The 23,632-nt window shown below is 39.5% G+C and overlaps 3 protein-coding genes across 6 annotated transcripts; 1 reads left to right on the top strand and 2 right to left on the bottom strand.

Annotated features, from left to right (window-relative positions):
- Positions 1 to 1,106: 1,106 nt before the first annotated feature.
- Positions 1,107 to 13,583, bottom strand: LOC126402911 (NEDD8-activating enzyme E1 catalytic subunit-like). Of its 3 annotated transcripts, none has more exons than XM_050065256.1 (18): positions 11,092 to 11,206; positions 10,951 to 10,989; positions 8,636 to 8,759; positions 8,445 to 8,525; positions 8,259 to 8,341; positions 7,249 to 7,329; positions 7,107 to 7,150; positions 6,955 to 7,019; positions 6,697 to 6,852; positions 4,852 to 4,954; positions 4,628 to 4,738; positions 4,416 to 4,469; positions 2,433 to 2,469; positions 2,266 to 2,347; positions 1,937 to 2,037; positions 1,787 to 1,850; positions 1,626 to 1,680; positions 1,107 to 1,529 (listed from the first exon to the last, which is right to left on the bottom strand). In XM_050065256.1, the coding sequence occupies exons 1-18, from the start codon at positions 11,109 to 11,111 to the stop codon at positions 1,441 to 1,443; spliced, it is 1,389 nt and encodes a 462-aa protein (XP_049921213.1). In that variant the 5' UTR covers positions 11,112 to 11,206; the 3' UTR covers positions 1,107 to 1,440. The 3 variants fall into 3 exon arrangements, with proteins under 3 accessions (XP_049921213.1, XP_049921214.1, XP_049921215.1); XM_050065257.1 differs by having other exon boundaries at positions 10,927 to 10,989; positions 11,092 to 11,131; XM_050065258.1 differs by lacking the exons at positions 10,951 to 10,989; positions 11,092 to 11,206 and adding an exon at positions 13,413 to 13,583.
- Positions 12,784 to 17,859, top strand: LOC126402915 (PRA1 family protein 3-like). The gene is made up of 3 exons (XM_050065267.1): positions 12,784 to 13,058; positions 13,699 to 13,916; positions 16,452 to 17,859. The coding sequence occupies exons 1-3, from the start codon at positions 12,877 to 12,879 to the stop codon at positions 16,625 to 16,627; spliced, it is 576 nt and encodes a 191-aa protein (XP_049921224.1). The 5' UTR covers positions 12,784 to 12,876; the 3' UTR covers positions 16,628 to 17,859.
- On the bottom strand, positions 13,835 to 22,932 carry lmod3 (leiomodin 3 (fetal)). Of its 2 annotated transcripts, XM_050065245.1 has the most exons (4): positions 22,458 to 22,932; positions 20,744 to 22,321; positions 18,597 to 18,681; positions 13,835 to 13,940 (listed from the first exon to the last, which is right to left on the bottom strand). In XM_050065245.1, the coding sequence occupies exons 1-3, from the start codon at positions 22,743 to 22,745 to the stop codon at positions 18,634 to 18,636; spliced, it is 1,914 nt and encodes a 637-aa protein (XP_049921202.1). In that variant the 5' UTR covers positions 22,746 to 22,932; the 3' UTR covers positions 13,835 to 13,940; positions 18,597 to 18,633. The 2 variants fall into 2 exon arrangements, with proteins under 2 accessions (XP_049921202.1, XP_049921201.1); XM_050065244.1 differs by lacking the exon at positions 13,835 to 13,940 and having other exon boundaries at positions 17,992 to 18,681; positions 22,458 to 22,931.
- Positions 22,933 to 23,632: the final 700 nt, after the last annotated feature.

Genomic DNA, 23,632 nt, shown 5'->3' with positions numbered 1-23,632 from the left:
AGTGATGTCATTTAACTCAATGTTAACTGAGAAAATATTATTAATTAATTAATTAAAATATTCCACATCATTCATACATTCATGGTATTATTCAATGTTTAAAGCTGGCATGGAAGTGAAGCGTCAGCTATTCAACATGCAGCATTCACAGCCGCAGATTCTTACGTAATAGCTTTCTCTACTTATTATTATTAATGTTGTATTTATTAATAACAAGAGCAAGAGCTAATGAGAAATCGACACAGATGAACAACTTTGCCAAAAAACAATAATAGTAAATAATAAGAGAGAACGATGTTTAAATTTCATCACCTTCTTGTTCTTGTACTGTGCCCAGATTGCCTTTTTGATTTAATTTAATTTTCTCTTACTTTAATGATTTCCTCATACACTCCACCATTTTCCCTTATGCTTGATTTTTCTTGAATAATGTATTTTTCTTTCTTTGCAGGCAATTTTGGCACCCTCGCTCTGCATGGCACCCTATGCAGCAACCAGAAGGAAGCGTGCATCTACTAATGTCACAGTGTGAGATGCAAACATTAACAGCATCCTCCTTGTCTGAGCTGTAACATTAGCTAGCTCAGTGGTGCTAGGTGAGCTAGCAGTAGATGCACGCTTCCTTCTGCACAGTGATGCAGTTGGCGGGTGTAGTTTGGTAGAAAGAAAATAGTTCCCACATGCTCACAACAAGGTCTGTAGATTATCTTGAGTAACTGGGTCATGATTTCTGGAAGGAGACATGAGTTTTATAAATGTATTTTTTGGCACTTTGAGCACCACAGGCTGAGTGCCATCTAGTTCCATTATGTCTGAAAGAAGGCAGACATCTCTACAGCCGGCACATCCAACATTCTGCAACTCTAGATTCTCTCTAGAAAATCTAGGTTGATAACCAGCAGGTAGGAAGAAAATTATATTTTCAATTTTGAGGTGAACCGTCCCTTTAATAAGAGACTTCCTACCAGGTCACCTATATTTTTAAGTGTTTACGAGTTGTGGTTGTAATCCAGTTACACTGAATTCATTAATGTTGATTAACATTGAAGCTGCTGTATTGCTTCCAAATGGGGAAACATGACAAAAAAAAATCTGGCAGCAGAGTCTTCCTCTATAACCATGATAATAAAACTTTATTAGAGCATAATACACATTATTATTCTCATCTGATTGACAGGGAAATCGCTACAATATCAGTCAACACATGACAAATACACAAAGAAGTAAACAACATTACTAATAGAAAAAAAACAATGCTGTTAACTGACTCCATATTCATATGACACCCAGTCCTGTCTGACAAGAGAGACCTCGCTCACATTATTTACATTTTCATATCAAATATGCTACTGCAACATCACAGTAACCTTGTGATTCAAGACCCAGTTTGCATTCAGATGCAGTCGATCTGACGTCAGTGCTGAGTGCTGTAATGAATGTTCAGGTGGTGAAATTGAGCTTGAAGAGAACCGTCTGGGGCGTTGTGACATCGGCCACAGCTAGCTCCTGTCCATCTGACAAGCCCAGCTCTGCATCAGAGGGGAAAAACACATATTATCTGTACGTTATCATGAAAGCCAAACGCTACTTTACTGTGGACAGATTGGTGCACCGCTTCTTGTTACCTTTCAAAGTCTTGCAGAGGTTTGGCCTGGTTCGTTCCTCGATGGACTTTACAGACTGGAATAAAAATGTAATCATGGTTCAATCGTAGGTTATGATAAAAATGCAGGCGAACAAGCACCATGAAGCATTGATTAAATTAATTTTAAATACTATGTATTACCTGCAAATACAGCGTCTTATTCTTCCCTTCCAGAGTTGTGGTGATAGCCGGGGATTTCATTTGTCTGCAAAACATTTATATACAATTTAAACCTAATCATTGTTATTTTCCCTAAAGAAGCATTAAATATGTTTTTATCTGAACACTCACAGAGCCGCGTTCTCTGTCAGGTACTCTAAAACCTCCTGTAATTTGGCAGACGGAGGGAACTGGAGGTCTTGGGGCACCTGGCTGCATGCTGAACAGTTTTCCTGATGATAAAAGACGATGCAGAGTAAAACTTTTCATTCTTTGTACTCAAAAATGCTCATTACACAACATCTGGATTAAAAAAAAAGGGGGAACTGTATGAGATGGAACAAATCACATATGCACTGAGGCTGCAAAGTCCAACATTTATAAAGAGGTGGAGTCCTGTAATGAGTTTGTTAATGCAGTAAGGGAGCTCTAAAATAACTGAAAGTTAAGGTACAACAAACCTTTCGTTCTGCCTCAAAAGTGTAGGTGTAGAGTCCGTCCACGTCATTGAAGACCAGGTAGTTATTTAAAGGAATATATGCACTGCAAAATAAAATCTGATGTTAAGTAATGTTCATTTGACAAATCAATTAGGATGTGAGATGAAGAATTGTTTTCTGCTCCTAACCTTGTAGCAATTTTAAAAACCTCTGTGGCACAGGCAGCTATGGAGAACAAAGACAAAATTAAAGATAGTTATGTGACTTTCACAGTTGTTTCAGTACAATAAATCAAAAGTGAACATTTGATAAACCCCGCCTCCACGCAGCTATTATCCAATCCAGTCCAATCACGTGCATATGTCAGACACTTTTCCATGGTTACTGTTTTCCAAAGAGTCAGTTAGAAACAATAAAAACTCAATTGGAGACAAAGTTTTCAACCAGCTAACAAAATAAGCATGAACTAGCTAGCTAATTGTAGCTGATAAAATCTGTTGTCATCTGTTGGGAAAATCAATGGTTGTTGGCTGGATGTAAGAGGCCCGCTTTTGTTTACTTCTACGCAAAATCGAAGATCCATAGTTTAAAAATTACAACAAATTTTCAAGTTGTAAATCTGTCAATATCATCGTTGTATGAATATGTGCTAAGTGAGAACAGTTGGTTTGACAGGAGTAGAAACAGTGACGACAGGGAGCTTAGCCAAGGGGTTGTTTCTTTTGATATTTCAACAAAGATATGACATAGATGTTTTCATATATTTCCTTTCCGTCAACATCTCTGATCTATGGAGCCAATTAGGAGACATAGGGGAGAAAAATAGATAGATGGGTGACAAGAAAAGTTCACCAGAGGCTGGCAGCAGTTGGACATCCAAAGCAGAAGAAATTAGTAACTCCTGGGGCACTCGACCAGGTTCCCACACGTTTTTACCAATGAATCATCAAAACTTTTCCAAACCTTTATCATATCCATGACTTTATTTAAGTAGTTTAAAACAGGTAGGCAGATCATTGGATGTGGCAATAGATTAGCTGAGTGTTGGCTTAAGTTGTTTTGCAGCCATACTGGTAAAAGAGCTAACGTTATCTGGACTGGCTACGGCAGGATTGAAATATGCACAGTCGCTTGCAGTCTTTTGAGCGGCCTCTTTTTTCCTCTAGCATGGCTGACCGGAGCCGCTTTCCCTATGTTGCTAGCGTCAAACATTTTGGTAAAGGGCTTACAGCAAGCACAGCAGGGGTTTGCCTCTCTCTTGAGCCATGTATTATGTCATCGAAAGCCAAATAATATTAAACATGCATTTCTTAGAAGTTTGCAGATAAGCAAACTGCTAGCGCTTGCTAACTTTACTCACTGGCTAGACATTCCCGCCACACACAAGCTCCAAACAGCAATGTGTATCACAAAATACTAGTGACGTTTCAACAGTCATGCAGCGCAGAACTAGCTTTTTAACTATTAATATAGGGAAAATGTTTCATGTAACTTTAGACATGTTTTGCGATTTTTATGAACATATTTCAGAGAATATCTCAAACAATGAATATTGAAAACTCTTCTCAAACATCCTGTTAAACCATTTCCAGGCCTGGTAGCATACCCATAGTCTATAGCAACCACCATAGCAATGACAGAAAATGCTGCATTCCAATAATGTTTTGCGAGACCTGAAGAATCTTCATACACACATTTCTCAGGAGACATGTTATTAATCATCAGCACTTTGAGGCTGAAACTAAAGCAAAGCGGACTGTCTTCGTCTCCATAGCAACAGTGGCTGATGATTATGGGTAATATAGAGCCTTCCATTATCCAAAACAGACAAAAAAATCTTTATTTATCAGATTCAAAAGGAGAAATTATTGAGACTGATGGCCATAACATTAACCTATCGTACTGCTGGATTATCAAGGATGTTTTCGGGTTTCTGTGTCAAGAAATGTCTTCGATAGGACTGATGCTCAAAGCATCTCATAGCGCTGCAGCCTGGTTTTGTCACGGGAGAAAACAAAACTTTGGCAAAAGCACACAAAAGTTTCTCAGAAGAACACTTACGTATTTGTCTTTTTTTTCCACCCATCTATTTTTTTTTCCACCCTTGTCCCCTAAGAGCCTCCACACTGAAAAGAAACAGCTACTGTGTCAAAAACTTTTGGGTGTCGTACCAGCGATAACAGCATTGGTTGATGCCACAGCAGGAATGATCCTCTTCACAACTCCTACAGCAAAAAACACAGGCAAGAGTTTATTTCCAGCACAGTATTACAAAATGTATGAACTTGAGAGCTGTCAATTATAATAAGAAAGTTTTCTGAAAAAAAAAAACCCAAACCTGACATTAGCATTGAATAAATTAGTCTTTAATTCACAAGTTCACCTTGAGTGAGTCGGTATGTCACCCCTGTAATGTTGAACTCTGCAGCTCTTTCCAGGGATCTGTCAAACACCCACTGGATGTGCTCAGGATTGTCTCCATCTAAGCTGGTTTCTGGTTGAGAAGATGACCCTTTCAGTTAGCTTTCATTGTAATAATGTCCACAGGCACAAGGTTAGCTGATGTGATAAGCTATATTACAGTAAAAAAAAAAAAAAAAAGCTTACCTCCAAATGGCTTTTCTTTGGGCCACTGTAAGATTCTGGCATATTCAATGCAGTGCTCTGGTAGCCTTGGCATTGACGCAATGGTGCACATGGGGAAGTTAATCTGTGGATGGGAACATTAAGGTCAAGCATAAATACATTTAAAAGGGCACTAGAAGCCCTTTTTCTTCTACTGCACAGTGACGGCCACAGCTTTGATATCAAAACAATAAAAGAAGTGCTTGAAACTGTTCATGAAAGAGTTGAATCCTCAGATTCTTACTTAAAGCATCTGTATGTAAGTTTCCGAAAATCTGTGCTATTAGTAACGCCTCGCTCTGAAGCAAAAAAGTGAACTGCAGTCAGCATCCTTTTGCTCGTGCTCACACTCCGTAGGCGCGGGCGAGCACATGGGCATCGGCTAAAACAGTGACAAACATGAGACTGAATGTAATTGATCGACATCCTTGATAGAATGCCAGAAAATAAAATAAATAACATTTAAGTGACATCACTATCTATAACCTCCTGAGACCTGAACTTTTGTTTGGTATGCATTTTTAATGTCCCCTAGCTATTTGGGATCAGTAGGACCTGATAAGTATAAAAAACTAAACATTGCCAACGATAATGAAGTCTCTGTGTCTTCAAATAAGTAGTTTCTAATTACCAGTGTCTTAGCTTGTTACCATTACTAAAATATGTTAAAATTTGTTGGCATATCAAACTGCAAACTTTATTAATCATAAATAAACAAGTTTCAATCATAAAATGTGATCAGGTTTTGCACCTTGTCCATTTTTGTGTTGGGATCGGCTGCACACTGACTTGGCAGAGACGGCTGCCATCTTGTTTTTACATGCATTAGTGTATTGTGCTCTTACTACCACTAGATGGCACAAATAAAAGTGTCCACAAACGAGTACAACAGGTCTGAGTTAAGCAGAAAGAAGAATAGGTGCAGGAAACCCAAAATATGATGTCCTCATATGAGGACTCAGGGTCACAGGAGGATAATGTTAAGATATTTTATTTGAAATACTGGCTCCATGATATCAGCCAGAGAAAACAAAGGTGGTAAGTCAAAGTGCATTCTCCAAGCCGCCACTGCAAATCTATATAACAGAAACACAGCATGTGTGGACTCTGTGTGGATGCCAGTTATTTTCTGACATTAGCAGTCTCCGTTACTAAGCTAACATTAATTACTGTTGCACACTGTTAGCTCTGTAGCAGAGCTGAAAAGAGCTAAGGCACTCGGAAGCGTGCATGAAATCGCATCCTCTAGATTTTCCTACGAAAATTCATCCCGAGTTCTTCACACAGAAATCAGTCCACAGACTGTTACAGGCAACCCAGACAGTCTGGGAAAGTGTCATTTTTTTAATTTACATTACAACCCGTCACCCACTCACAACAAAAAGTGAGTAATACATGAACAAAGTTACACACAGAACCTTCTTTTCTGTGTGTTTTGGTGTAAAACAGTCCCTGCTGTGCTGGTTTTACACGTCCGTCTGCATGTAACACATTATCATCACATTTTTCTGGCACTGTTTCTTTTCCTGTTCAGTCTGGTAGTTATTACTGCTTATGTTTATGACCCAAATCTTTTTTTCTTCTCTTTTTTTCCCCAAGCGAACAGCTGTTGTTGCAGATGGAAATGTGAAACATCACCTCCTGTGCACCACAGATGCTTTCTCTCAGCAAGAAGACAAGCAGATGTGACACTTTTGTAAAAAGTTAATAGGCTGATTAACTATTCTGTCATATCATTTATTCATTAATAACAAAGGAACTGTTTTGCTGTGTGTAAATGAATTTTGTGAAGTGAAATTAGAGGATAAATTGCTGTTGAAAACTGACCTGTGGCGGGTACAGCTCCAGTGTGCAGTCAATGCACGCAGTCATGCCGGGCAGGATGACACGAGCGTTGCCTTTAAAGCCCTCCGTTCCTCCATCAATGAGGGGGATGATGGAGCTGGGGTCCAGGACTCCGTCTTCATAGCTGAGCAGCGATATCTACAGACAGCAATCATAACTCCCACAGATTACACTCATACTACACTCCTAATATGCAAAGGTTTATCAAGTGAACACAACTCTCAGATCTCCCTTTCCTACCAGCATCCCGTTCATCCAGCGTCTGGCAATGATGGAGTCCAGTCCGCAGACGATGATGTGGAACTCTGCAAAGAGATGAAGGTTTTAAACCTCTAAGGAGCTTTTTCAGTTAAGCTCCGCTGAGGCATAGAAACTGTGAGAAAAAGACTTACGCCTGTAGAACGACTCATCAAAGTCTTGGATCTTTTTAAAGTGACTGCATGTTATTGATAAGGAATAAAAATCATGGTCAGGATATTTTATGAAGTGAGAACCAAACCTGCGTATTTTTACAACTGTTGCTGCAAAGGATACGGAACGACTTTACATCCAGGGATACGACTGTTGACGAAGTCGGCAGCCACTTCTGCCTTTGGTCGTCCAACATCTTTAGGCCTAAATGGATGCATGTAACAGTTACTTACAGGACAAATGAGACGCTGAATGTAATCTGAATTTATCACACTGTTGAACAGAGGCTAAAAAGACTAAGGATGCTTTCAGACCTAGAGTTCGCTTGCTTTGGTCTGAATCACAAACTAATTTTGTCACAAAGCTGCATAATTGCCCAGGCCTGGAACAGTTTTTCTAATTTCTAAGTTTTTTAATTTTCCAGGGAATTTCATTACCGTGGCAACCCTTACTCTAAGTCAACGTTTTTTTAATTAAAATAACATCCAACAGGTGCATACAATAACAAAACATTTCAGATACAATGCACTGCACAATGCATCATAATGATTCAAAAATCCAAAGCTACGAGGTTTCAGCGTCAGCAGCGTCCATGGCAACGACCATAGCAACGACAGGAGATGCTGCATTCCAACAATTTTCTGACGAGACCTAAAGAATACTCATATGCACACAGAAATGTCACTGGTCAGTATTTTGAAGCTGAAACTAAAGCAAAGTGGACTGTCTTCATCTCTCATGTTTTGCAGGCTGTGATGTACAGGTGTAGAGGCAGCTCTGCATAGGAATGTGTGCTCAGTCGCGCGCCATACTTCCTGCCTTGCTTTCCATGACCTCAAGCTCACTCTGGCCTGCACTCTCACACAGTGGTAAACATTTTAGCTGGGCACACTGCCTGCTCCAAAGACCATGAAAAACATTCTTCTTGTATGATTTGTTTTTAGAAATTATGATGTTGTATTTTAGAATACAGTACACACAAGTACAGTTTGGAAACACAAATAATTTTCCACACTCTTTTATTTTTTCCAACCATACCCAGACCTGGAAATGACTAAAATCAAATTCTTTACTTTTCCATGCTGCGAAAGAACCCTGCTATAAGGAGGTGAAAAAACAACAGTGAAACCTACCTGAAAAGAAACTGCCTGTTGAGGTTGGACACATCAATCGTGTCCATGTCAACCACATGAATGACGCGAAATCCAGACAAGGCCTAATGCACAAAAAGACCAAGTAAGAACTTATCTAAACAAGATAGTTTGTTGGCTCAGCTTGTATTTCACTAAACACTTCAATATAACATTATCATTTCCTACCAGATTTTTGAGGAGTTCACATCCAAGTCCTCCTGCACCAATGACCAGAATCTTGCATGTCTCCAACAAGAACTGTAACGACTGAGAAGAAACAAACACCGCAATGTTTAAAGAATAAAACTGCGCTGTGGTTGGAAACATCAGTATCACCGGACAGTATGATGCTACAAGCTTTAATCACACAAAGTCACCTCAGTGCTTGGCTCAAAGTCAGGATGGGTGAACGGGCCGGGTCTCTCCAAAAACTTCTTCACATGATTCCACCGGCCGTCCCAGTCGCAACCACCGTCCCTGTGTCCGCCATCTACAGCCATTCTGGACACACAACACACCAAGATACACTGAATTTGCACTACAAATAAATTAGGCCATGTATCCCTTATTACATGCAGCTTTTATTTTCAAGGAAGACATTTCCTGAAGGCAGTAAAAAGAAAGCACTGTGGTGTATTAATAAATACAGGACCTTACAGAGAAAAAAACATTCTGGCCACCATTCTGGATTTCATCTGCCATGCAAAATGACTGCAAATAAACTAGAGACTTAAACTGCTATTGATCAATGAGTTACAGTAACCCAGCAATCTGCAACCCCCCCAGGTTGGTCATATGAGTTAACATCACCAGAACTCACTGTGAAATCTTGTTATTTGGCTGTAATGGCACATCTCTATTAACCCCTTAGGGTTGCACTTGTTGTCTCTGACTGATTGCTGGGACAGTGGCTCCCGACCTGAGAGTCAGGACCCCAACAAGGGGTTAACAGATGGTCACAAAATGATTCTACGTAGGAAATAATGAAAAATTAATTCGGCTACACAAAATGATTTCTTTCTGACTTTTATGCAATCGTTTTGCAGTCAAAACACTGTTACAGAAAAAAAACCCACTCTTTAAGCAGGGTTTATGCTTGTGCATCAGCTCTAGGCAGGGTCTACACCATAGCCTACGCACATAGCCTACACTGTGTGAACATTTATACTTTTACGGTGGTATGTTAGCGTCACTCTGCAGTTACACCTCTAAAACGCAAATACAGAAATCAGCTTCACTATAACTCGCAGCATTCACAGACAAAGCATTTGTCTTTATCTGGACACATTTTTCCCATAAACACAACATGCTAATGTTTTTAGCACAAGCCTATGGCATTTTACATTGTATAAATTAGCCTAGTGGCTAGCAGACTTTTCCTCTACTCATATGAAGCCAGGGACAACAGCAACATATAACAAAGGTAACGTTAAAAAATTCAGCTCCATTACAGCTCACAAGGTTCACCGACAAAACAACTGTCTTATACTAAACATGTTTTCCCAAACAAATACAACATGGTAACGTTATTAACACAAGCCTGTGGAATTTAACACTGTATAAATTAGCCTAGCGACTAGCGGAGATTTCCTGTACTCATATGAAGCCAGGATAAATCACACACAAAAATGCTATTTTGCTATTAAAATGCTATATTTGTGGAGGCTTTATTGGCTTCACAATTTATTGTTTCTTATCTGTTAAATTAAAGTAAATATTAGGTTCATTTCCACTGAGGGAAGTGGTTTCCGCTTCCAAAAACAGAAGTCTGCCTCACCACAACATGCAGTTACATTTCTGGGAAGATGCATGTCAGGCTATGGTGAAGGGTACAGCGTTTTACAGTCTATGGTTAAACATCTCACATTTAGGAGACTTGTTATCAGTAGACACACAGCAGACATTACTCTCTATTAATGGGTCACAGGCACAAAAAAGAAGAAGCTGGGAACCACTTTGCAAACAGACACTAAGAGATGCAACCGATGACAGTGCAGGAAATTTACAGGAAACGAGACTTATAACTAGGATGGCCGAGAATCTTCATAAATATATGTTGTGACCCAATTTCACACTAGATACTCAACAGTGTAGTGCATTGTTTTTGCAGTTAGAATAAAAAAATATATATATAATTTCCTTCAATAGGCCTACAGAAAATTGTACAATACACACCCGCCTGACATCAATTGCAAATTTAGATTACCACTGTCAATTAAACTTTCTCCATGGAGCTGTTTCACCATTATTATGTTTTTCAGCTGCAAGTTTTCAGTATCTTTTGTGTGCATTGCATTGTGGGACACAAATGTACACCACACTTATGAGTCAAGTGTTTATTTGAATGCATTTCTGACTTGTTTCAATTTACAAAGCACTAAGTTACATCCTTATAAGGGTAAGTATGTGGTATGGAAATGGTGCACAGCTTTAATGTGCTGGTCATTCCGGATGTGTCTTGTAAGGAGGCTACGTGATTGGTGCAGTGCAGGGTTTCGGCATCATGTTTGACACTATGAATGGACACACTGTGTAAATGAATGAACGGTACAAACAGCTAACTGGGTTATTATCGTTGTCCCTTGCTAAAATTATTATTTCCATGTCTCCTGGCCCAGGAGTCGCTGCTCACAGTGCAACGCAAACCTGCTGCCAGTCAGACAGAGACCTTTATTTAGCATTCGTCACTAACTTCTCAGTCAGGTCCTCTATTCGCCTTCTTTTCTTCTCCCTGCAACAACAAAGTAAAACAAGGTTCAAGCATGTCGGCTTAGCGACCAAAGGCTCGAGTTTAACTACGGTAAAATCTTATTTTTCGTCCATTGAGACTTACGGCTCCTCGGCATCCGCCATACTTTCACGGTCCCATGTCCCCGATTGTGTCTGATGTGTTTCCGGGTGTCAAAGCTGCACTCAGCAGCTGCATACAGCCACAAAGACCAGAAACAACCCTGCTGCTTCTCAACAAACCAAACTGTAAGCTTACATCAGCCATTAAAGTTTGGCTATGAATAACATATAAGTGTCATATCAGATTATTTGAAAATTATATCCACCAAAGCAGCATGACAGGAAGTGTACTACTTTTTTTTTTTTTTTTTTTACAAGAAAATGTGCACACTCTATTGTATTTATTATTGATAATATTTTTATTTATTTAATTAGTTATTCATTTAAGAAATATAAAAAAAAATAGAAGTTTATTTCATGACATTTTTTTAAAACAGGGTCTGTATTAAAATAATGTGCTGTTTGTGGCCTATTTCACAATTTACACATATTTAAATACACATTTAAAGACAATTATCAAAACAATTTTCCTAAAAGGAATTCAAACTCCTGATTCTCCTTTAACAAAATGACTAAATACATATCTGTATGTAAAATTAATAGTTTCTTTCAACCATCTTAATCAATACCCCAGTGCTTATTTATTTTAATGTCTACATCTTTGTTTTAATAACTTTCATGAGCTATTCATTTCTTTGATATGTTTTATTTTACTAAATGCACTTTTGTGATTTTTTGAAAAATTTATTTACAGTCAAAAAAGGCACGTCATATGACATTTTAATACAGATTACAGTATTGATATAATATAACTGACCGAACTGCAAAACAGAAATGAATAATAATGAAAGACAAACAAAATAATTGTGGCCATTCAGGAATTAATGTACACAGATATCCGTAAAGACAAAGGGCCTGACCAACTTTACAGCATTACATTTATTTTTTTATTTGTTTTTATTTATTTATTTATTTTTATAGGATTATCTCATTTGGAAATGCTGGAAATATTGGGCTAATTTAAAAGAAAAAAAACTATATTTGTGAATATAATATTTAGCCAAAATAATTATTGTCCCAAACTACTACTTTCTTGTCCTCCATTTGCACACCAACTTTTATATTTTTCATAATTTAGAATCATAATATTCTGAGCATTTTAAGTCAACCAATATTGAAAAAGAAATCCCAAAATGCCCTAGTTAAATTACAAGAGAAGAAAACATGTTCTAAGGTTTCAATGTTTGAGTTAAATTACAAATATTGTTGTGTATGAAATAAGGTAATTACATTGCAACAAGTACAAATATTTAAATCGTAATCAAAACATTTGGTAAAAGAAGTCATTACATGTGAAAATCTCATTTAATATTTTAAAGTGAACTTCTTTAGCCTTGGGTGGAACTGGGAGAGACACAGAGAGGTTTCTGGTTCATGTTTAAACTGTCATATTACTGCTGTACTCTTGGTGCATAATGTCCTCGCTTTGAGGGTGATGGGAAACAAACCGAAGTGAGAACATTCCTTAATAATTTATACATTTTTTAATCTAATAAACTACATTCATTTTTATATAGGTGCACCTTTGTATTCCCTTGAATCCTCACGTTGGTGCTGCTGCTGCTGCTGCTGCGCATCCACAACGCAAACTCACACTCAAAAGACCTCTTCGAGATCCCAAGTATCGCGAGATCCTACGCGAGAGTACGGCTTGTCTGATGGCCCTCCCCCTTCACGCTCAGACGGCGATCAGCTGGCCTGTCAAAATATTACGCAGCGCGTGCGGTTATGTTTGTGTTAGTGTGTCGCTGCACTACACGTTGAAGACATGGCAGCCAAAATGGAGCTCGCGCCCCTCAGACCGTGGGATGACTTCTTCCCCGGGATGGACCGGTTCGCCAAACCCGAGTTTGGAGATTTAACGAAGTGGAACAACAGAGTCATCAGTAATTTACTGTACTACCAGACCAATTACTTCGCCGTGGCCGTGGTGGTTTTCCTCATCGTGGGGTGAGTCCTAATATCATGCTAGCATCTCAGCTAGCATCTCTGCCCCTCTGCTTAATTAGCCTGCATACCTCTTCATCCACACCCATCATGACCACACAGGCTATTTCCGGAACCTTTGGTTTTCTTGTGCCAACATTTAAAGCTCTGTAACTCTTGGTAGCCTCTGACATTTACACATTTAGCTTCCTGTGTTTGCCTGCAGCACTTAGTTACATATTTATTCGTGTTCAGTAACGTTAGTATCAACTATCAGTAATAACAACACTGTAGCTAGCTTAAATGTATGTGCCAGTGCTATACTGTCAACGCAAACGGCTAACCACAGTCTCTTTATTTAAAATAAACGTCACTTACCCGGATGTTGAGTGTTTTTGAGAATCACTGATAAGATCAGGAGCACCTACAGTCACATATCACTGCTGCCAGTTGCTCTTGATTTTACATACATCAGGCTGCTTTGATAGTTTCTTTGAATAGAGCATGATGAAGTCATGAGTATAGGCCTTACTGCAGGCATTTGCCCTCTGGCCAGGGTGTAAGCTATTGTTCCTGTTACCACCAGGTTGTGCTATTTAAAACAATGCTCACACCCAATGGAGCACATGCACATTATTGTCACTTTTCATGTCCCAATATTCAGCTTCATGAACCCATTTGGCATGTTCCTGGGAGGAGCCGTGGTGACTCTGGTCTTCATGGGTTCAGTGTGGGCAGGAGAGAACAAGGCCATGGTCAAGAACTTCAAAAGGAAGAACCCCACGCTGTTTGTCATCGGGGTGATGGTGACCAGTTACTTTCTGCTGTCACTGTGTGGGGGCGTCATGGTCTTCATCTTTGGAATCACCTTCCCTTTGCTGTGTAAGTCAGAGGGTTTTGGGTTTACTGTCAAAAAGGGAATGGAGAATTATAATATGATATCACTCCTTATATGCCACATAGTGCACTACATTTACTGTCCACCAATTTTATTGACTATTACGCACTTTATAGCTCCCTAAAACATTCCCCCAATAGAATGAAAAATAGTTCATGGCATGTGCAAACTGGAGTTTGCTTAGTTGTCATGGAGATTGTTTTTAATTGTTACCACATGCATATGGAATTTCAGTCACATGACAACATTAAGCTGCTGTTTTCAACATCAATAATGAACATTCAAGTCTGACTCTGTCCTTTTTACATTTATGTTTTAGTTTACCAAGCTTACCATGACATCACCAGGTGCTTGACCTGGTGAATTTAAAATACACATAATTTACATCATCATATAAGTCTTAAAAGGCATTTAAGTCGTTTTTTTTTTTTTTAAAGGGCCTTAAGTGGTATTAAAATGTCTTAAATATGCTAAAACATGGGAAGTAGGATTTTATAATTGTTTTTCTAATGTTGCATTGTAGTATTATGAAACAATTGGTAACATTTTTAATGATTATTATTTATTTTTTGTTATTTACTTTTTATTAGGTTTTACATTTTGTCAACTGCACACGAAAACACACTTAAAGTGAATTAAAATTAAAGAAAACAAAATCTCGGAGAGGATCCTTTTTAAATAGAAAGTAAAAACTGCATATATACATATACATACACATACACACACATATTAACGCACTCTTCCATATACATACACATTCTAGTCAACCTGATTCTACACTGAGAGGAAAAGGAAATTATTTTAGCTTAAGAAACATGCCCATTACATATTACTCCTATACAAAATCAGGAATTATAATTGATACATGTGTAAGCCAATTTGACCAATATTTATTAAAAGTATCAATTTGGGTTTTTAGTTTAAATGTAATTCTCTCCATCCTGTATATGTATATTTAAAAAAAACAAAAAAAACAAATGCCTCTTTCATTAACGTCGCACAGATCAGATTAGCAGAACCAACAACATATATTTTGTTTTCGGCCGGGATGCTCAACAGAGGATCCACTGTCTGCTGTACTCTGGATGACATGGGGTAGAGCAAATTCAACGGAAATTGGCATCTAACCAAGACTTTGCAGCACGGCTGAAACTGGTACAGGTTTAAACTCAGCAGGACAGGAGTCATGGCAAAGGAAATGTGCCAGCAAACGCCAGGCATTTCCCAAACAAGTCAGCACGATAGGAATCATGGCAAAAGAAACCCGCCAACAAATGCCAGGCAAAGACTGATTTTGTAGGTTTTTTTAAGAAATGATTGGAAAAAAAAGAGCACAACAACAAAAAAAGCAATGCTCTGTTTTTAAATAAACATTCAGGCAAAATTGCCCCTAAGTACTTATTTTTTCTTCAATTTTGGTTTTTCATAAAATTGGCCTTAAATTTCCTTTGTAGTGGTTTTAAAAAGTCTTAAATCTAACTTGCGTGAAGCAGCAGGAACCCTGTAATAATAGAACATGGAAAAACTGAGCTGTCAGTCATTTTTAATTGTACTCTTCGGGTTCCCACACACTCCCACTTGTAATTTAAGGGCTTGGCCCTTGTAAAATTAAATTTAATTTTGAGGAATCACATACACAGTCCTTTCTCTCTGCCTGTGTCTTCTGCAGTACTGTGAATTTGAAACAAAAATGCAAAACATTTGAGACATCACGCAAGCTCCTGGGTAAATTCTTACTTGTGTTTAGCTTCACAACAGTCACATTTAACAGATGTAACAAAGATATTGTGTCTAGAAACTACTTGAAGTTAAAGTACCCATAGATGTAGTGCTTGGCCCAGTCTTATGAGTATTTTAACTTGTGTTCCCTACAGTATACTGCAAACTCTCACTGACTAATGTTATACGATAAACAGTTAAAGGGGCTGGTGAGTCACACAGGGATGGATAGCTGAGGTTGCTCTGTGGGTGAACAAGTTTTTTCCAAACGCTCTCTCACTCTGACTCACTGTAGGGATTGAACAGCGTGTACGGTGTAACTGACATGCATTCACTCATGACACAGATTGTAAAATAAAGTCAGTGTTACAGAGCGAGCTGTGTTGTAGTTCAGATGTATAGTTTGGGATTTTCTACAGTTCCTTAAATACCTCGTGAGTCAGGCCGTTGGCAGAGTGGTTTGGATAATTGATGGGTTGGATCGGTAAAGCAACTGTAGCAGCGCTAACATCATGGCGGACAGATGAGGCAGTTTGATCGCTTCCCAGGAGGCCTGCCCACTGCCGCCTGTGTTGAAGGGTTGCTATGGGTTGTTGATTTGGACAGAACTACATTTACTGGCTGATGTCATGCACTCAGTATCTGCCTGCCATGGGAATAAAAGACACGCCGATCCTTACGCCTGCTTTAATGTCTGCATTGCAACAGTATCACATTTAGTTTACTCAGGGTGTGTTTCAGACAAAATCATCTGTCAAGTCTGAGAATTTATGTTCTTATTTTCTTTGTTTTTCTTGTAGTAATTCTGATCCATGCCTCTCTGAGACTGCGCAACATGAAGAACAGACTGGAGAACAAGATTGAGGGTGTTGGGCTGAAGAGGACCCCCATGGGCGTCATCATGGACCTCCTGGATCAGCAGGAGGAGAAAATAAACAAGATTCAGGATTTCATCGAAGGCAAACTGAAGGAATAAGAAGCTAGCCAAACGTGTGCCAAGGGGAGTTCAGTGTCATACAGTATGGATTAAAATTTCCATAGCATAGTACCATGTGTCAAGTTTTATCCCCCTTATACACGTAAAGTTACTGATGTTTGCATTCCCATACTTTATACCCATTATACTTTACTATCTTTTGTGCGACTGTACTCACAGATGGGTCGTAACATTAGAATGAGATTTGCACAATCGCAGCGTGGATTGGATGTTGAAAGGCAATGGGCACCAAAGGTTACCAAAGGTCATTCCTGTGTCAAAGCGTGTTCCAAAAACAAATCATTTGTCGCACTTTGTTCCCCATGACGACTGAGTATTTATTTCAGCAAAATGAAGCAGAATGTCTCGACACAATATCTAACGCTGTTCTGTTTGTTCTAAAGTAGGAATCAGATTCTTTCAGTTTGCTACCTCAGTACAAGCATGTTTGATTTACCCAACACCCAGTGAACTGTTAACTGCTTATTGAACAGCAATAACTCCCATCTTGGACCTGTATGAGTACTGGTTTGAGACCAGTTTGCTTCTTGTGTAGACCTGGTTATATGGCCTGACTAATAAGAGTTTAAATATTCCTGTTCTCAAAAAAATGTGTGCACACAGTCTCTGACCGTCCAGGCTGGCCTGAGTGTTTCCCCTCTGATCACAGCTATGCAATATTGAAAAATGAATGGCAAGTGCAGCTTTATTGTTTGAATATTATGTCATGATATGTACATGTTTGTTGTTATTTCTGATGCGTCTTTATTTTCATAATATAGCATGCAGCAAATGTATAAAATGACTACAGGATAAGTACAGAATTTTGGCAGTGACACTAATTTTTGATTAAATTAATTAACTTACCCAGGTTGTTTTCCCCGTTTAAATCCCCATTCCTTGTAAAAAAAAAAATAAAAAATAAAAAATCTAAATTATATTTATCATCTGTAATGTTAAGTGTTCATTTGATACCGTCACTCCTGATAGAAAGAGCAGTTGTTTCCTGTTACGTCTCCACACGTGCACTAACTGCAGTTTGTGCATGCTACCTTCACAAACGGCAGTTCACAAAGATTGTTTATGTTAGTGGATGCGATATGATATATTCTCTGTTTTTATGTGACTTTTTCATTCTTGGAAAGTGATTAAATCACAGAACTGGAAGTGAAACATGGCTGTCCTCTATAAAAATAAAGATAACCTGAATTATGTTGCAGTCTTTTCCCAAATGAGTCTCCGTGTGACTATGTCGACATCACAAAGTCAAGTTCTTATCATTTTTGAGGTTAAATATTTATGTGAAACAGAGAAGTGTAAATGTAGACTACTCATGAAACAAATGTTAAGCTTATTTATAACACTACTGAATAGTAAAGTAATGAATATCCCTCCAGGATTGTACATACTGTTGTTTTATTCAGTTTGACTAACTACCTGCATTGCATCAGTTTATCAGGATCCTGACTCATCTCCCTTGAAGTAATTTTTTTTTTTCATATTGGCACCTTGAAGAATCACAAGGAGGGTTACTGCAATGATAGTGAAAGTTTTACACAGTTATTTCATTTTAATTAAAAAAAAAAAAAGGAGAAGAATCCCCGGGCAAATTGTGGAAGATTTTTTTTATAGCAAAATGCAAATACATTGAACAAGTTTGCTCTGAAATAAATCAGCTAGCATTTAATCAAACAAACCTACTTACATTTTTCTTTTTCTAGCATTAAGAAATATGTGAGCACTGGCTATAGCGAATGATGAAATACATAATACCATACACTTTAATGTAAATTAAATATACTGTAGGGTGTTTTGAGTTAGTTTTTATACCTTTACTGTTGCATGTTCCCAAGGAGTGTGATAACATAAGAGTGGAACAACAACCAGGCAAAATTTTCAATGTGTAATGAAAGTATGGTTCACTCTTATTTGCACAGTTCATTTGAGAATACGTGTTAAATAAACATACAGTATGGTGAAGAGAACAAACAGCTGAAGTTGCCGCCTCAGAGGAGACTCGTTTCGCTTGATTCCAGGACTTTAGGGAGCGGCACCTGCAAGCAGCAACAAAGGACAGAACAAAAAGATGACTTAGAGGGTGGTGGACAGTAATTATAGATAACAGATAGTAAGCTGTAAAACAAATTATGATAATTTAACACATTCACATGTGGCAAATGTTCGTCTGTTTTAAGAGTTTTAACACCATCAACTGTAACCCTTTTTATCAATTAAAGGTCCAGTGTGTGAGATTCAGGCCTGAGTCATACTGCCTGTGTGTGCAACGTGAGTGTTGCGGAACGTCTTGTATTTTTCGATCAATGTTACATGGTTCGAGCAGCCACACTGCCCTCGTGCTGCTGAGCTGCGGAACATCTAGAGAATAGTAGTCTTGCCCATTTTTTCCACATGATGTGCACAACTTCAGCAAAAACACAGTGAAAATAGTCTTTTGATAATCATATTGACATCGTACCACATTTTACTACAGTTTCAATGTCTTTATCACAGATGCAAAACAATCTCCTCCTTTTTTCGTCACCCTTTCCTGTTTCTGTTTCAAAATAAGAGCCCTGCGACAACATTTCTGTCAGATTCCCATAGATTTTAATAATAACTAGATACCGGTTGCCAAGATGGCACCTATTCTTTCCAATGGAGTTGCTCTGAGAATATAGTTCTCTAGCTTAATGTTTTCTAAATATGCCCAGTGGTGTTTCTCCCGTCGGCCCAGTCCACAAGTTCTGCCTTGGGTCATAGACTTTACATTGTGATGACAGCACTGATTTCTTTTTCTCTTCTCAGCTTGAGGAAAGTTTTACCAATATACAACCACCATGGCTCACAAACTCAGAATAGAAAGAGTCATAATGGACCTTGTTTGCAGTTCAGGGTGTCCTGTCAATAGTTTAACAGACATCTCTTTTATAATGGTGGACAATTACAATGGCAATGGCTGGGTGTTAGGGGGCTACATTGAATTACAGAATTACAATAAATATGTTTTTCTTGGTGTATATTTGCCTGGAAATAAGAATTGTTGTGTTTTAAATACTTTAGAATGAGCCGTTTATATCTACATAGGGAGCCTCTCCAAGGAGATCATCATGTTGAACCACCATGTTTCTGCAGGAGCCCTGAACAGACAAACCAAACACTGGCACTAGAGCAGTGGTTCCCAACTGGTCCAGCCACGGGGTCCAGATTTCTTCTTAGTCATTAGTTCAAGGTCCACACAGTTTAATATATTTAGTGTCATACTTGTGTTTGGCCATGTCCTCAAGCTAGTTTGCTGTCTCTGTCACGTAGCTGTCAGTGTCCTCACTGTACAGCAGGAAACAGCACTTCAAAATAAAAGCTCTATGCCAGAAATTCACTGTACTTAAAAATAAAGTGTGTTTTTTACAAACTTGACACATTTGTAGGTCACTTGCGGTCCATTCAGAATGGACCCAAGACCAACTTTTGGACTGAGACCCACCAGTTGGGAACTACTGCTCTTGATAGATCTGTTCACATTTACAAGTTTTCATATTGCAAACATATTTTTTCAAATGTGAAACTGCACTTTATTGAGTGTTTTTACCGGTTCAAATCACCAAGTCTGTTGTTTTGGAGAGGAAGAGACCTCTGCAGACAACAAATGATGAAGGAATTCTAATCAGGAGAAGTTTTAGCTGGTTGCAGTCTACAATCCTCACTGCTAAATACCACAAAATCACCCTAAATCTCACACACTGAACCTTTAATGGTGTATGAAAGTAAAATGAAGAAAATATAAGTTAATGAAACCTGTTTTGTCTTCTTCTAAATTAGGGATAGATGTGTTCACATATACATTCAGGCTACACATATCTGCTGTGGGTTTGTATATCACATAAGCTGCTGGAGTCTCTCTTCCTTACCCTGAATTCCTTCACCAAGCCTTCAAGAGCTGCTAAATTATCAAAGACAATTTTATTTAGTTTCAGCTGGTTGCAATCTGCTAATCCTCTCCACTAGGTGCCACTAAATCCCCCTAGATCTTACATACTCTTCCTTTAAAAAAAACTTGTCAAATGGTGAAGTAGGCTTGCTCCTAAACACAGGATCCCAACTTCATCCTTGGATACTCACAGATTTGAGATAGGCCACATTGCTCTTCTTGATGTCACTCAGGAGTTGATCACGGGGTGTGAGGTCAACCTTAGGTGGCTCTCGTCTGCGAGGGACGGGCTTCAAAGTCTTAATCAGGGCACTCAGGTTTGGTTTTTCATCTGTCACCTCTCCACTGCCTCCATGCTTCACTTTTGGAGTCTTCCTCAGTTGGAAACTTGGCCTCTCTGGTGCCTTGTTATCCCTTGGGTCCAGGTCCAGAAAAGGGTCGCGTTTCTTGGGAGTCCTCTTGAGCTGGACGCCCTTCAGTGCATTTGCTGGTTCAGCGCTGGGTTGTTTGGCAGTGCTTTTGTGTTTGAGCTTCTTCTGAGGCTCTGGTTGTTCTGGCTGGTGGTGCGTTTGAGGTACGGTGCTCAGATCTGACGAGGGGGGAATGAGCCCATGCTCCTGCAGGACCTCTAGAGGTGGTATGTACCCGAGCATCTGAAGTAAACCAGGAGGCAGGTTTAGACTGTTCTCATACATCTGCATCAGCTCTCTCTGCTCCTTTGCCTGCTGCTGCTTCTGTTCCTCCTTCCTCAGCTGCCTCTGGCGGTCAAGATTCCTGGTTAAAAGGTTGGTCACCACCATCCTGGGCCCCGGCTGCTCAAAGTGGTAGCCCATCTTCAGGAGGGTGTTGTTGGCCTTAAGCAGGCGTGAGATCTCCATCTCTGCATGGTGACCCAACATGTGCCTCTGGTTGTGAAAACGCAGCTCTGTGAGAGTCTCGTTGAATTGGAGGCAGCGAATGATGGCGACGATGCCCTTTCCAGTTATGAAGTTGGACTCTATATTCAAAGTCGTGATGCTGCGATTCTCTCGTAACATGTTGGCCAGGTTGAAAGCTGTGTTTTCATCAGCGCCGGTGTTGGCTAAACTGAAGGTTTTCACATGTTTGTTCTTCTTCAGGGCGTTGACGTAGTCCAGAAGCATCTCTTTGGGAATGTTTTCGATGTTGTTGAGGTTTATCTCCGTGACAGACGGGTTGTTGTTGCGGATTTTGTCCAGTGTCGTCTCCAGGTTTGTCTCATTTCCTGAGGGTCTTGATGTCATCTTTATATTATTGAGCGCCAGCTTCGGAATATTTAATTTGTTAATTTTTCTCTCTTCTTTCGGCGGGAGCTTATCATTGATTTCCTTTATCTCTGGCTCCTCTTCAGGAAGTGATGAGTCTGTAGTTTTAATTTCCTCTTTCTCTTCCACTTGTGATGGGCTGTGTTTTGGGGCTGAGCTCTGACTCGTTTCCTTTGTGTCTGAAACGGGCTGTTCGTTATCTGTTTTGTTTTCTGGTACTTTTTCTGTTTTAGTGTCAGGAGGATCAACATGTTCGTCTGTGTTCACAGGTGACTTCACCTCTTCCTTATCTTTCACATCCACCCCTTTGTCCTTTTCGTCCTTTTCATCCTTTTCATCAACCTCTTCAACAATTTCTTCAATGATTTCCTCTATAATTTCCTCTCCATCTACACCATCTACAGCTTCTTCCTCAATGACTTCCTCTATCACTTTATATTCCACGTCTTCTTCATTTTTCTTTTCAGTTTCCTCCCTCAAAGTTTTCTTTTGAAAACAACATCAGACCAACGTTAGAATTATTCCAAACACTTAACCTGCGACATTTCACAAGCAGAGTGTAAAGAAAAATGAATATTGTTAATGGATCTGTACCCAAACATTTGGGAGTTTGATTTCTTACCTCACTGGGCAGCAGAGTAGCAGGCACTCTTTCCTCCTCAAGCATACGTTTGGATTCCTTCTCCCAGTAGAGGTAACCAACCAGGGATCTGTGGTCGAATGTCCCTGTTGGAGGCTTCTCCGTCTGGTCCTTCTGTCTCTGTCCCACCGGTACTGTCTCATCTGGGGCAATGATAACATCCATCTCACTCTGGAGCTCCTTAAGCTCCTCAGGTGAAAGCATAGCAAGGAGCTCATCCTCGTCAATATCCTCCTCATTGATATCCTCAAGATCTTTAGTGTCTGACATATTTGCGGCGCTTCTTTCGTCTGCCGTTATCAAAAGGAAGAGTAACTTGTGCCCAATCTATCTACGACTCAGGTCAGAGCAAACTGAGTAGCCTCTAACTTTGAGTTTAGCTAGGCACCGTGTGCTCCTACTGCATGTGGAGTCTAAAATTAAACCCTGTGAACTGCATGGAAGATATTTAAGGTACAAGCAAGGGAGACATGCTAACATTCTTCTTTCAGCCCCTGCTCAGCTGGCCCGGCCGTCAGGATCTTTGGGATGACAGCTGGTTCAGGCAAAGGAAAGTGTGGGACTGACAGCAGCAGGTGGACCATTTTCACAGGGCTGGCGGTGGAGGGGGCGTGGAAAGTCTCGACTGCGCGCAGAGCTCCTCCCAGTCTGAGCTCATCACCTCTGAAGTGCTGCACAACAAACACGAGAACGAGCTAGAAGAGGTAATTAAGAGGCAATTTGTTATTGGGGAAATGGATACGGTCTTCGAGAGGACATTTCCTCTGTCTGAGTCTTTTTTAGATCATTACTCAAAGCACAGTTTGATACACGGCTAGCGGGAATTCAGGTTTTATTTATAGAAGAAATAAAAAACCTTATAGGAATAGTCTGACATTTTGGAAAACATGCTTACCTTTAGACAGAGCCAGGCTAGATGCTCCTCCATTTTCCAGTCGTTATATTACGCTAAACTAACCGTCTCCATTTTGAATGGTCAGATATGAGCTGTGATGTTGTGGTAACTGATGAGCTGGGTGTACTACCAAGTAGATGGGTAGGGAACGGAGGAGTTATTCCAATGGCTTTTGGCTGATAGATGGGTGTACTTAACAGCCAGAAAAAGAGATGGGTATACCCGGTACATCTGCGTGTACTCTTAACGACACCACTAGATA

This window comes from Epinephelus moara, chromosome 16 (genome assembly GCF_006386435.1).
Source record: "Epinephelus moara isolate mb chromosome 16, YSFRI_EMoa_1.0, whole genome shotgun sequence".
NCBI lineage: Eukaryota > Metazoa > Chordata > Actinopteri > Perciformes > Serranidae > Epinephelus > Epinephelus moara.
This window is presented reverse-complemented; position numbering and strand designations above follow the sequence as displayed.